The sequence below is a fragment of the Rhopalosiphum padi genome, chromosome 2, assembly GCF_020882245.1.
Source record: "Rhopalosiphum padi isolate XX-2018 chromosome 2, ASM2088224v1, whole genome shotgun sequence".
In the NCBI taxonomy this organism is placed as follows: domain Eukaryota; kingdom Metazoa; phylum Arthropoda; class Insecta; order Hemiptera; family Aphididae; genus Rhopalosiphum; species Rhopalosiphum padi.
In genome coordinates, this window is record NC_083598.1 from 82469757 (window position 1) to 82486175 (window position 16419).

General features: G+C 28.6%; 1 protein-coding gene across 1 annotated transcript in view; it reads right to left on the reverse strand.

Moving 5' to 3' along the window:
* The window catches only part of LOC132920527 (zwei Ig domain protein zig-8-like), a 361370-nt gene that overhangs the window by 32257 nt on the left and 312694 nt on the right, over nt 1-16419 (reverse strand). The window contains exon 4 of the mRNA XM_060982984.1: nt 9221-9431. Within this exon, the coding sequence (XP_060838967.1) occupies nt 9221-9431 (211 nt within the window). The remainder of the gene's footprint in view (nt 1-9220; nt 9432-16419) is intronic.

Consider the following 16419-nt stretch of genomic DNA (forward strand, 5'->3'; position numbering starts at 1 on the left):
TGTTCCAGTTGAGTTATTTAACATATTTTTTAATGGCACTCAGTGATCCCAAATTGATTTAAAATATATAATAACTTTTTATGAAAATATTTAATATCACAACCCTGAGTTAATGATATTAAATTAAATATTTTATATAAAAATAAATTAAACTAGTTTTTAGTAGTTTCTATATTCAATACAAATATTATAGATTCTTTAAATCCATTACATTTAACATTATTATAGAGTTGCTAAAATTTCAGATAATTAAAATTTGATTATTAAAGTCAAGTATGATACTAGACTAAATACATATTTTATTTATAAAAATATTATTGCTCACTTAGGGTTATTGCGGGTAATTAAACTTAAGTGTATTCAAATATTTATGATATCATTAAAATAAAGTTTTAGCATTTATATTATGTATTCTGTGCACTCTCAGAGTTAGTGTATTATTTGAGTATAAAAATTAATTTTGTTTTTGTTTGGTTTTATGTACATTTTCAGTATGATCAATAGCCCAATTTGATAGTAGACTTTTGAACTAATTTAAGAAAAAAAAAATATTTTTAAAGCGGCCTACGTAGAAATTAAATTAAAACCCAACCGGGTGAAAATATAAACGATCTGGACCAATCGAATGAACAAAAACGAAAGAAGAATTACGCGTCTTACGTCCCATAAAATGTCAAGTGTTAAATGCACCATAATAGTTGAAAAATTGGAGTAGTACAATATTTTAGTTATTTTACTACACTTTACTATAATAAAAATACTAGTTATAATGTCAATTATTGATGGGATTTTCAATTGAACGTATATTTGTACGAAACGTGTTTGTACACATCTACCTAATGGAAATAGGTGTACGTCTTGTGCGTGAACACTGTAAAAACACATTTATTACGGCCGTTAAGTTAGCGATGTAATGTTATATTCATAGATCACGCTTAAAATCAGCCGGAGAAAAGACGAAATAAATAAAATGAAATAAATGATTAGGTTTTCTAACGGAATTATGGAAACACGCCGTGTTTTTATTGCGATTCTAAATACACGATCGGGGACTTGGCGGTATCCCTTTACAACTGGATAGCCATATAATTCGAGATGTGTGAGCTTGCCGTTCGGTCTTCGGCGGAAGTGCGGTAGAGCAACGGGTACAACGGCGAGGAAGACCGCGTGGCGGAGGAACTGCTAACCGCTGCGGTAACCTCGATTTCCCGGATCCCTTCGGGCGCTGTTAACGGTTTTTCGACAACGCTTAACTACATTGGACAGGCATCGGTGTATTTATTGTCTCGTCTCTGATTGGACGGCCGAATCGATTTGATGGAAAGTACCTAGCTGGCAGTACCTACGTGTCGGCGGCGCGATTCCTGTAACACGGCCGTGCGAGAAATAAATTATTTAGAATCGATGTAAAACGTTTGGCTTCGCGGGCGGCCATTTGTTTAATTAAATTTCCTAAAAACCGATTTCAATAACGCGGCGACAGGCTGATATCTCCATAGGAGTCTAATATACGAAGTATCGATGAGTATCTATTGGTCTGTGCCGACGTGTACAATATGAAAATATGTCTGTGACGCCGATGAGATATAGTAAATTGCGGAACTCGTCAAAACGCCGAAATAGGGTCTTACTGATCGACGTGATATAAACAAAAGTGTTTACGAAGAAACGGATAAACGTAACAATCAATCGAGTTCACCATTTTTGTATATTTGTCTACTCACACAACAGATACCTATTGCCTTCGTCGCACAGCACTATAGGGTTCATTATCGCGGTACAAGCTGTTTCGCATTCACCGGATCGCGTGACGTAATGATAATGTAACATGTAACATGTGTTATGTAATTTTATACTACACGAATTACATTAATATACCTATATGATATCATCTCATTTGCGTAGATCGAATTCGTACGGATAATTGTTTGTAGATGGTTCTAGGTACTTCCGAATACGAGAATATTATGCACGCACCGTTTCGGAAGTTTTGCGACCAATCAATGCAGAATATAACGAATAATTTGTAATTATTTGTTTTAGGGCGTATAATCCACATTCCACAAAGCTCTTTTTACCGTTAACCCAAACAGGAAACGTATTTTACGCGTATTTTGAATAGTTGGTACTTGTTTTGTTTGAACATATTTCTATTTCATCGGAGTTCAACAATAATGATAATATGTTTTCAATTTAAATATAAACATTAAAAATGTTTTAAAAATTAGTAGAAATTAAAAATGAAAGAGCGGTGTCTCTTTCTTAACTATACGTATACAAGTAGTAGTAGTATATATACTTTCAACTTAGTGTTCTTATTACTATTTTCCGGTCTGTAAAAATTGGAGGGTGTTATAAATTATAATAATGATCTTTATTTTATGGAATGAAATTCCAATTTCGGTTTTAAACAAACAATGCAGTACAGTGTAATATAAACAGTCTTTGATATTAATATATGTATATATTAATAGTAAATAATTCCAAACTAAAACATAATATAAGTAAATATTATAAGGTAAATTGTAACTTACTATGATAGTTAGCGTAACGGTAAAAACAGAAAATACTCGTATAATATAAGAATATCTATAAGATATGAGAATATAATTAGCGGTATATATAATTTTTAGATTTCGATTACACATTGTTTCAGTCTCAGTTTTATATTATTACAGTCAATATTATAAGATATCATATTATTATTGTTCAATCGTATATATTTCGATTACCTACTTACTGTTATTACCCGTCCGTCGATGACAACAATAATATTATTGTCATGCACGCGTTCCGGTCGGTGACCGTAATAGATGATTCAAAACAGTTACGTGCAATAATGACATTATGACGTGACTTTAAGGCGTGCGCGGGCACTGATTGCAGATGGCTAAACTAATCCCGAGTCCGCCGAGAACTGTCCACCGAATTTGGGTTCGCGCACAATATATACCTGTAGTAGGTGAGCTGCGCGTGTAGGCTCTATAATTTATTAAACAATATGGCCGTCAAGCTTTAAGGACAAACATAAGGTCCGGGTATATAAGTGTTGTCGTTCGAGTGTACGCACGAATGATGGTATTATATAAACTTATATTCCTCGGAGGACGACATACATAATATTATTATATGCAGTTTCCTGGGGCGTAGCAGGTAAATGTATTTTTGATTTAAATAATGTGAAATGTAATCGCATGATATTCCCGGACCACTGCAATCCGGCGTCGTCGGTCGATAACGATTTTACCCGACAGAAAGGCAACGGCGGTTCTAAGAAAATATAATTAATAATAGGTTTATTGTAATTTTGCGATTATAATATGTACCTAACATAATGTTATGACAAATTAAATCGTCCTCTAAGACACAAAATATATAGCCATACGTTTTTCAATTTGATCATCACAATATAATATATTATTATACATCTTATGCCATGTGCAATATTTTTTATGTACAATAATTATTGATTTTAAACGTTCCGATGCACTTGGAATGACAGCCTTAAATTTTTATTTAATTGAACTCGGGGAAAAAAAAATAATGTAGATGTTTACTTAATGATATGCACAAGTGTACAGCTAATGTCAATAGAATCGAGAAGATAATTTTTAAGAAATATGTAATAAGCACGTTTCTATACTGTTTTAATCGTTTTTATTTCACCCTTAACGATCCTGTAATAAGCTACTTAATTTGCATATCTGCATGTACCAGATGTGGATAATGTTTAAATAAACAATTATTAAAGATCGTCTTAAATTAAATTAAATTAAATATACTTTATATCGAATTATTCACTAAGGATGCTTGCCCATTTTTTCTTCTTTCATAATGCAGTTTTTCGGTTAAGTTAATTTGTTTTTTTTAATCTAATTTTTAAAAATTTTAAATATATTAAAAGACGTTTTTGAAATTTCTGAAAAATATTCTTGCATTACTTGATGAGTGTTCGGTGGAAATACACACTTCTGTTTTCAAATGAAAACTCCCATTTTATACCTATATATATAAATCATTTACCGAATAAATTTTTGAAAATGTTAACGTATAAAAATCAAAGTCTAAACGAGTAGTTTTGGAGTTATTTAACTAATAATAATGGGTTTGAAAGATATGGGTGTTACAGTTATTTGAAAATTTTTAAAATTAATATTTATCTATGAATATATATAATTTATAAAAACAGTCAAAGTATTATTTTCTTATATACTAAAACTATTCGTTTAAATTTTAAACTAAATACATAAACATTTTTTTTTTTTTAAATATCTACTAAATAATTTACAGTTAAAAGATGAAACAGGGGTTCTTATTAAAAAAGATCAAGTTTAAATCGCCACAAAACACTCCATAAGAAATAAAAAAAAATTCAATAGTTTTAGTAAATATATTATTAAAAAAAAAATAGGGGTGAACATGCTTGTTGAATCACTGATATTATTTGTGTTTATTACCATATATATTAATTTTATTTCTAACCATTGTATAACTATACAAATTGAAAAATAATAATTTTGTTCCATTTAACGTACGTACCTAATAAATTCTGAATTCACCGTTTTTAGTCATAAAATAGGGTAAGTACAATATATTATATATATTTTTTTAAATGCAGTAAAACACTAACGATATTTGATATTATATCCACATAAATAGAATTTCAAACATTTTTTATGACGTAAAATCAGAAATTGAAAATACATTCAAGCTAAAAAAAACATTAACGCGTTGTTTTGGAATGGTAAAAAAAAATGCTATGTATGCATTATATAAATAAACGAATAAATCATAGTGCGCATTTAGAATTTAAAATAATAGAAAATCCTTTCTCGCGAGTTTCCGACGCGCATTACCTTATGAAGCGGTTGCGAACGATTTTATAAAATTCAATTATAGCGACAAACAAGAGAAAACGTTGTTTTTACGGGAAATCTGGTGATAAATTTATTTGCAAAGGTATAAAAGAAATTGAGAACATTTTTTACTCTCGCCAAACAAAAGGGGGAAAGTTGAAAATTAAGGGTTTAACCATAGTTTGTAATGTGTACAAAATATTGAAATAAAAAAAAAGTAAAAATAACAGTAGCACAGCTTAAGACGATTGTAAAACGCCGTTACGTACTGGGTTAGTGGAGGCTTAAAAACGACGTTACGCCAATAATATACACTATGCTTACTATGCTACGATAATGGACTTTGATATGATGATGTACGCATCTAGTATGTTTATTGCACGCAGTTTCAACGGAATGATACAATTTATTTGTTTACATACTTAATAATACAGGTAAATGCGTTAAATACGTCATAAATAATTAAGTTGAGAGTTCATTGCAGAAAAACGTTGGAATTGCGATTTGTATTGCTGACGGTATGAAATAAATTGCATATTGTTATGAAATCGATGGTTATATACTAATATTGTTTATACATATTAATATTATAGTGCATTGCTATACTGTCACAGCAAGTAACGTAGCACATACCAACGAAATTCGTATGGGATAGATACGAATCGTTCAAATCCACACAAAAAAAAAAATGTTAACTAAATAAATGACCACATTTTGTAAAATACTAACTTTCGAAATATGATCAGAAAACTACATTAAAGTTAAATTTGGAAATCACAGAAAATATTCAATAACAACTAGAAAAGAAGGCCGTATCATTGAAATAAATAGAGTATCGGTATTCGATATTACCCGAAATAATTAATGCACTCATTTTACGATTCACCATTAAACTCAAAAATTAGTTAATGTCTTACATCGTTATGCATTATTATATTATGTGTTTCTAATAAAATCATAAATCGTTTTTTTTTTTTTGAGATACTGTAAAACTAAACACAAAGTTTTCATTTATCATCCCGTTTATCGATTGAGTAATATTAGATAAGGTCGTACATTATAATTAATATTAAAAAATATATTATATATTACATTATAACATCAGCGATCGTGAATATTATTTAAAAATTTATGTCAACAATAGCCAGCACATGTTACATTAGCTAATGCCATCTGGATACTGTTAAGACTGACATTATTATCATTATACTATTATACAATTATGTACATTATAGAACATATATTAAAATTTACTGTGTACATAAGAAACTATAAAGTATAATATTAATATTATAATTAGACAATATAATCATTATGATAGAATAATATTATGAGCAATTTTTATAATGAAATATTATATAGTTTTAACTATAGGAATTTAAAAATATAATTAATAATAAGCACCCGTTTGGTTTGGTTTTTAAGTGGAAAATCATATCTATAGATACAGGACAGGTACTTTTAATTTGAATACATTTCAATTTTAATACTTATACCAATAATGGTAACGTCTAACTGATTAATTTTTAACCGAGTCAGATTAAGTTAGAAATATAGAGTTGTGTTTTAATATTCACAGGTAGTTGACTAATATTAAAAGATTCAGCTAGTCGGATTGTATAAATATATTATTATTTATCAATAATTACTTAAGCGTACACAATATATGTGATACATAAATGTATATTATTTAGTTTGAATAAACATGGTTAAATAAATTGTATACTATCGTACACAGAATACCATGGAATATTGCAATAATGACTTAAAACAATGAACTGTTTCATCGTTTTATGGCATATGAACCGAACAATTATGTACCTACGTTTTAATATTATAATGATGAGACGTCAGTTGTACACATATTAGGTATATAATAAAGTGTACAACACTTGGTGTTGGATAAATGTATACAAAAATGATGATTTTTAACGGATGAAAAACCCTTAAGGATATTGTCAAAATCTTTGGATATTATTTAATTCGAATAAAGCAATCGTATACCGAATAAAATACCGAGTTCAATAATAACAACGTACCAAGTAAATCGGAACAGTGAATTCTTTAGAAAAATATAATCACAAGATAAAAGCTGAACTCCATTCACACTGTAATAATCGTAAGCTTCACATAAAATTGTAAAAATAATCATTACAATACAATATTTTATCCCAGATATTTTAAATTAAAGAAGATATGCATATACAAAAATAAAAAGTTATAACTTATTTTATACAGTTAGCATTGAAATTATAATTATGACATGCACTTACAACACATTTTAATTTCTATAAATGCATGATATATCTTAAAAAACTCGAACACTGTTTAAATACTTTTCCTGTTAACGTAAAAGCTTCTCAACTTTATATGTATTTAAAAACTTTAGATCCGAAGTTTATTATTCAGTAAAACCAGGAAAGTTAAAATGTTTGACATCTGTTGTTTAATTCACACTAGTTTTATGCTATGTTCATATTATTATCTAAGATAATTGACATTTACACGTAGTTTATTTATATTTTGTTCACTCAATTTTTTTTTTTTGGTTTTTTGTAAAAAACATTCTGATTAATTATTCAATGTGCTTGATGTAGATTTCAGTTTAATGGTAAAAATGTAATATTATATTAAAATAATAAATTTTTAATGCTAGTATTGACTATTGTGTTATATTACAAACTATTTAGATAAGTATCAAATCCAATATTAGAAAAACATCGATTTTGATTTAAAACAAAATTATTTTTAGCATCAAGAGTACTCTTACTTTTATGTTTAATATTGGTGGTAGTGGATTGTAACTTTAATAAGGTTTATTTTTATTTTTCAATTATCTATAAATAGGTTAAAATTCCTTAGTTACAATCTACTCCTGTGAAGTCAAAAACACGGTATGGCTTTTAACGCAATTGCTGGTTGCGCTGGATCAATATTACCTTTAGACACTTGAAAATCACCATAAAATGAAACACACATGTATACATAGAATTTGCATATTTTATTCATGAAATGACCTTCTGTTCTCATACCATGAAGATAATAATAATGATAGTGGATCAAAGAAAATTAAAATAAAACCAAAGTTAAATTTAATACAATTCAATTTATTAAACATCCAAAATAATAATAAAAAAAAAAAAAATATTTTTTTTATTATTAAATTGATATAGGTATATTATATTATTATTACTATTACTATTATTTGTTGAACACAAGATTGTTTTTATTGAAAATTAAAATGTTTTAATTATAAAATGGCTTTAATTCATTGTAATTTTTAATTAAATATACGTAATCCTTATTTTAGTGGTTTATTTAATCTGAAAAAATTAGGCTTCGGGCTTACAGTATTTTTATCCTACCGTCAGTCGATTAAGTTTTATTAAATTTATGGCAACCAAGACATTTCGTTTGATTGGGGAAAATAATATTTTAAAATTAAAGAATTGAGCTCTAACTGTTTTTATATTACAAAATAATTAAATATTTATATACTAAAATACTATAAGTATACTTATTTAAATATATTTTGTAACAATATATATATAAAAAAAACCTCAAATTAAATTGTATTATATTTATTATAATATATTTAAGTTAAATTATGATGATATACAGAAATGTGAACATTTTGAAAACATTATAAACGGTGAAAATTGAGTTTTATAATTCGATTTTGTAAAGGAAATTAAAACAGAAAAAAATATGATTTGAAAACTATAACAGCTGTTTATTTATTTGTCAGAAACTGTAAAACACGATTTGATAAGATTTCATTAACGCGATTAAAAATAAAACAGTTGGTTGAGATTTATAGAATTTTAGTTTTTAAAAAGATTTCATAAAATTTGAATAACCAACCCATAATATGATATTGTTCCGAGCAGAGTATTTTGCTGAGTATTAAAAAAAAAAAACTCTGTATAATACTATATAATCGTATTAAAATGAACAGGGAATATTACCAGTGTTTGTAAAACAGAAGAAAAAAAACAGTAAAAAAAGTCACTGCGTTAGACCGCGAAATTAAATTTTATTTTATTTGCGATAAGAATAATAACATTTGAATATTTTTTTACTCTTTTCTATGGTTTTTAATTAAACAATTTAAATCAATTTTTTTTTTCATTATACAGTATATCCCTGCAAAATTATTCGTTATAATATATTCGCTCGTTAATATTTTTTTCGTACGTCTGAAATATCAGAAGCAAACGAATCGATCGCATTTCGTAGCCACATTTTGTAGTCAACAGTCTACGTAACGAGCCATTACCGTTGTACGATAATGGGGGGGGAGCGATTAGCAGAGAGTAATATTATAAAATATTGGGTGATACGATAGGTTAGGTTGCGCTCACCGACGACTTGGAGATGAATATACTGGCTAATGTGCGGCGTGGTGGATATCTGACATTCGTAGATACCCGAGTCTCTGATCTGCGGGTACTTGATCTGGAGAGTCCAGTCTTCGCTAGGCGGTTGATTGATTGACCGGAAACGCTGGTCGCCGGTGTACGTGTACCGGCCGACGGTCAACAGGTGAATGTCCCGGTGTCTGACCCAGGATACCTGTAATGGCAAACGATTATTATTAGTACAGAGTCACATAATATATAATATTGTTATGAATGAGATTATTGCCATTTCGTAATATATACGCGTAGGTAAGTTTCCTTTTTAAATTTTTCACAGCGTCACATGAAGGTTATGTATAAATTAATTCTGTTAAATTATATTTATTATTAGTATGTTTAAAGTGCAAACAAAATTATAATAGATATTATAGTTTTTTTACACCATAAAATAATTAAGTACCTATTTACGATTAAAAACAATTGTGTATTATTTTTATCACACATTTGTATTTTTGGGTGAAATGAAACTAATACGTTCCAAATGCGTTTATATAATATAGGCTGAACATATAACCGTCGAAAGATCGTTTGTCTTCAAATTGCAAGTTCACGTACGTTATTGTAATAAATATATAAATAAACGTATCGAAACCGCCCACAGAAATAACTGCGTGGATTTCGGTTACAGTGACATTTGGCTTGTTGTCGTTGGCTACGTTAAGCTGGATTCCCTATGTGTCGACTGTTTGACGCTTAAAGTTTCGTTCCCATAGGATTTCGTTTGTACTATATATTATATGTAATCGCATTGTACTAAATTATTAATAGGAATCAGGATACCCAAGAAAATAAGATTAATTTCCGAAAAGAGATCCGTAAGTCCCGAGAGCTCAAGACAATGTACTTAATAATGCGATGTACTTTCATATTATTTTATATTAATTAATAGACGAACAACACATAATAAATATTTGATAAAAAATGTACAGTTTAAAATCTGAGTATTTTTTTTTTATGAATAAATTGGATAGAAACAACTAGGGTATAACAAACACGGAAGTGTAAAATTAACGATTGACTTCGTTAACGACGTACAAATGATTTCCACACTGTTCGATCTATTATATTATAATAAAATTGCATTTTTTATTTTTCATTTTTATTTGTTTATTTAATTTTGCAACTTATGCATCATACGACCTAATATACCGAATACGCTATCGTGAAAATATATTTTGATTACAATCAAACTGTATAGCCGCGCTTAGATCTCTCGAGAAAAAAACATTTTGAAAAAATAAATCGATTTCGACGTCAAAATAATAATATGTCTCGACTCTTCAAAACGCTCAAAACACGTGTGAAGTACAATTATCGCATGTGCGTATACCATAGAATACTCGGCGGACTGCAATACGCAATAGGAACGCGGATATGTAACGAAACGAGCGTCGCATAACCAAACGGCTTTGAAAAATAATGCAAAATAAGTGCATTAGCCCAAATAATTGTCGTGCAATATGACGTACTATTATTATTTAATCTCTCGACCTGTGATGCCAGTACAGTGCAGTATATTACGTCGTATAATACAATACATGTGCACGCACTCGCGTGCCCCGCACGGACGGGACCCGAATATAATATTTTGACAGGCATCGCCGCCACTGCAAACGTTTCAAGGAAATTAACCAAACGCAACCCGTTTAATAACCAATTATATGGTGCGTGTAACACGTATGCGTCATAACCAGGTAATAATAATAATAATAATAATAGTACAGATACCGAATACATTCTGCGCGTATATTATGTTGGATTAAATCTAATAATATATAGTGTGCTGTAGTATATATATATATACATGTTTTACGTTGTGTACGTTTTGTCTTAAAATCGATTTATTATGGCTCTTACGCGTATTTCCGCATAATATATTATATATATATATATATGTGTGTATGACGTGTTGTATTGATACTATTTTTACGCGTGCTAGTAATGAACGCGCGCTCGACTTCGGTGTCCGAATTATTGAATTATACGAACTCAAATAGCAAATAACGTCATAGGTAAACGGCGGGTCCGCATGTCACTCGCGGACATGACCTAAAAAACTTGAGCGAAAAATAAAAGTGTACACCACATCCGGTTAACTATTGTTCCGATCGGTGTGCGCGAAACGTCGAAGCTCTCAGCGACGTCGTACGTACCTATACGTGTTGGTCGATACCGAACTTACGGCTCGGCGGACTTCATTATGAAATCATACACGTTAACGGTTCCGTTATTTTAAACCAAGGTAATTAAACTTTGCCCGTAAGTCATATTTCTCGTAAGCTCATTAACTTTAATGTCTAATATTGTTTTACAGGGTTATGGGTTATTAAGTCGATAGTTCCCGCGCACAAGGTTCTACGAAATCGCCGAAAATGCCCCCCCCCCCCAAAAAAAAAAACCCTGCAGTCAGCGATCGAAGTTAAGGACCGTACAATTATATATTTTATAATTATAATGCAAACGCCATTATATCGTGTCGATAATAATTTTACGATAAACACCGCAATCGATATGTCCGTGTACGGTGTACGAAAACTCCAGGTGATTTGGCTAACCAATGTCGTTAAGGCTCGCGGGTAAACGCCGTACCCCGAATAAAAGAGAGACGCATTATTTATTTGCCGGCACACACTTACATTGACGTTAGCAGAAATCCATACAACAATGAGACCAAGTAAAAAGGGTACATTGTTTTTCTCTTTATAATATAATAGGTACCTTATATTACTATGCTTTGCTGCGCGGCGTGTGTAGGTATAATATTATAACGAGAAAGCGACAGGGAAGGTAGTTTGAGTTAATTACTTATTTTTAGTTGGCTTTGCGCAATAAATTTTAAAATCTACCTACTTCATTGTGCATTATATATATAATATTATATTAATTATACATATATACAATATATGCATACAAAAAGCAACATTATTTCGTAACGTTAAACTTTGAAATTTTTATTAAATTTCTAAGGAACGTAAAATATATTATATTACTTGCACATTTACACGCGCATAATGTACAAGTCAGATAAATACAAGATTAGACACATATAATGGGTAGTACCTGCGTTATAATAATATAGCCTGCATAATCGCTATAAAATATTTCTGCGACGCTTCGTACGATATTAAAATAGATACGTTATGGAAAACATTAAACAACGATGATTAAAAGTTAACTTAACATTGTATGGAACTTCTGCCTGTACACAGTAGTGTTAGGATGGTGACAACATTTACTTTGAAATCGAGACGCCCTGGGCATAACGCAGTGGTTACATTATACCTCTAAATAATTCTAATATTCTGATATAAAATATGATTACTACAATATTGAAACAATTAGATATTTTTTTGTATTAAATAATCAAAATATTATTATACTAAATGAGAATTTGAGAATTGCAAAATCGCAAAAACGGCTTTGGTGAAGCTTGCGATAAATTTTAAATCATATTATTCAACGTCCCACACAAATATTTTCCGAAAATTATTATACATTTACCTATTAACACAGGATAGAAATTCGTGGACTTGCAATAGCTTCTGTTTATTATATGAAAATGCAACCGACATCTATTTTAAAAATTAAACATCATTTCGGTGCTTTTTATGATTTGGTATAATTTTCGAAAACAAATATAAATCCTATAATTAATAGACAATATTATAGTATGTGTTATACGTGCATTATATTTTGATTTAAATTAGTACGAACAAACTAAGATTTTTATTCTTTGGAATAAGTAGTGTAATATTTTAAAATGCGCAATAAAAAAATCACCCTTATTTATACCCTAAACGACTAAACATACCCAGTAATTACTTTTCATTTCTATATAATTTATACGTTTATCCGACAGTAAGACAACACGATGAATAATAATTAACCACTTTTGCACCTTTTCTATTAAAATAATCTCAGTTTTTGCAAAAATTAAAATTTATGATATATTCGCCGTGTCATCGACCTCAAAAATTCTTTTTTTTTCAAAAAAAAAAAAAATGAATACGATTAATTTAGTTTATTATTATAGCCATAATTTTAACTATTTATTTTATATTTCGTTTTTATATCATTTTACTCAATAGCTTAGTTTATGTTAATGTATAAATATATGGTATACTGTTTAATTATAAATTAAAACTAATGAATAATTAATAATTGATTGATTAAAATATATATATTATATTGTTTATTTTAATAATATAAATATAATTATAAAGAAAAGATTTAATTCTATACAATTTACGTTTATTAAAAATTGCATTCAATACATTATTATATTTAAAATATTTTTATCTTATACTTCTTTATAATATGTTTTGACCTTATATATTTTTGTCAATCATTGATTAAAATATCTTAACAGTTAATTTTGTTTGTGTTGAAGATTTTAATAGTTATAAGTGTTTTATTTTGTAATCATTATTTTAAATTAGTATAAAATAATAAACTATGATATTGGGCGTTGGTTACTCGTACCATATAGTAGCGATATGTTATACAATTCGATAATGTAAGAAAATAGAATACTCAATCAAACCGTAACAGTTATTTTTGATAGGTTTAAACAGTTTCCAAAACTATATAAAATATACATTTAAGTTATAAAGTTAACATTTTGTTACTTTGCAATTCTTCATTTGGACTTAAGTTGGAAAGCTTTTAAATGTTGAATTATATTTAAATACTCTGAGTGCACTTATCCTAGGTATTAATATTAAAAATATATATAGCTAAGTTTTTGGAAAACATTAAATTACTCTACTGTAATACTTATAGAGATATAAATTACTTTAAAAGTAATATCAAAAAATATATAATGAAAACAATATAATATTTATTATATATACTTAGACCGTTAAGTTGTCTTTGCCCAAAATCAACATTTAACACGATATATACATTCAGTGACCTACCAAATGGTGAGGTAACTTGAAAGTTACTTTACAGTAAAGCTATAATGTACTTTTCACCTTTTTTTAGGTTTGAGAATTATTTCAACAGTAATACTAATAATTGGGAGAAAATACCAATATTTAATATTATAAAAAATGTAATTCTTGAAATTAATTTTACAAATACTATTTTTTTATGACTAGATAAAAAAATAAAATTTAACTTATAATTTAGAAATCTATCAATATTTCCAGTATATTTTACCAAATTTTATCAAAAATATTACAATCTTAAGTTATATTACTGATTAAATTAATTGTATTTTTTACGTTATGTTATTTATTTGATAAATAATTGGATTCGTTAGTCTAAACATTATTATGATATACTACTGTGCGTGGCCTCGGGTTAAATGTATTTTCATGTTTCGCAAATGACTTATTTATATGTTTGGAAATATATGCAAGTTGAATTTAAAATGTAAGTCCAGGAACAACATGACAATAATTGTATTTTGAAAAAATTAGAAACGTAGAGTAATTTGTGTCATATAAATATAACCTAATATAACCTTATATTATAATTTATAGTACCTATAGAACGTAAGTTCTATTCGAAGAAAACAAAGGAAAATTAGAAACCTATTAGTGTTTTACATTTTGTTGCTGTCTTATATTCAGTTTTTCCATTACAATAGATGTACTCTAACATAAATTATAATATTATTATTATTCGTACTTAGCACTGTGTTAAGTACAAAAAACAAAAATATTAGTTACTGAGTTACTTATAATGAATCAATTCATCACCTTCAAATCTAAAGAAAAAAGATAATTAATCATTTTCACTATCACTTACTTGTTATAAATTAATTATTAAAAGCGATAACAAAGCTTTTAACATAGTTTTACCTACATTTAATCATTTGGATAATAAAGTTTATCTCTCTTGTAAGCTACATTTTTTTTCCAAGATGAAAATATGTTGTATACCTAGGTAATGAAGAAAAATAAATTGAAATAAAGTTAAAGTCCACGCGTTAACATGCTATCGATAACACATAATTTATTCAAAGGGCATCAGTTGCATGTAATACAATATTACATTTTCTGTCATGTCTGTGGTTGAGCCAGCTTAACTTTCGACGTCTTATATTATATAACACTATATACATGCGAGTACAATAGATACATCTTACGCGTATAGTTGATATTATTATTATATTCGCAGAGTTCATCTATTTTGCGTTTGACACCCATAGATTATCGACGCACGTCATGTACTACGTGAATGTTTTAAATTTATTAAAAAACAGAAAATCTTATCACACTTTTTTCGCGCAGTTGATATAATAACAGTAGACGGTGCACATAATAAATAACAATGATAATCATATCGTTATGCGTTCGGCATTTATAAAATTATAAAAGTATATACAAATAAAACTATTTAAAGTCGCAGAACATACGGGTACCTAGGTATACTATATTATATAAACGTAACAAAATCGTAAGGCACAAAAGTCAAGTATAAATAATCCGAGTTCGTTAATTTTTACTGTAACAGATCGTCTAAAAATAAAATCTTTATTAGCTACGATTATTTAGTATAATATTATTATGTATACAGACGAGTAGTAGTAGTAGATACCATTGTGTGCATGGCGCGCGGTGCTGTTGAATATTGATTACCAGCTACACGTGTATTACACCTATCTAAACGAATTGCCGAAGTCTATACACTTTCAATTGTACATAAGTACATACAGCGATCCACCGAGGAAACGTATGTTCCGATTTTCCTATACCTATTAAATTACGAGTAGAAAACTACGTAATTTATTTTATGGCCAATGAAATCCATTCTACGGCGAACCATAATATTTTATGTTTTCTGGTACACATTATCGATGGCGTATATACGGGAATAATTTTCATTATGGGTCGATGAATATTATTAGTGGTGGTTGGGGGTGTAGTGAATTGAGTATGTATTGTACCTAAAATTGCACTGTATGATGATATGCATACACGCCACTGCATACGATGATTATTATAAATTAAATACATATCGTTTGATATCGTAAACATTGGCGTTCACGAATAGTTGTGATACTTCAATAATATTACGAAGCCGAACTTACATGTTTCACAATAATTTGTCTGAGATGAATTTATCTAATGTGATTTCACTGCAGTGTCTTAAATTGATAGGTTTTTGCATTGTTTAAATTAAGGAATCGT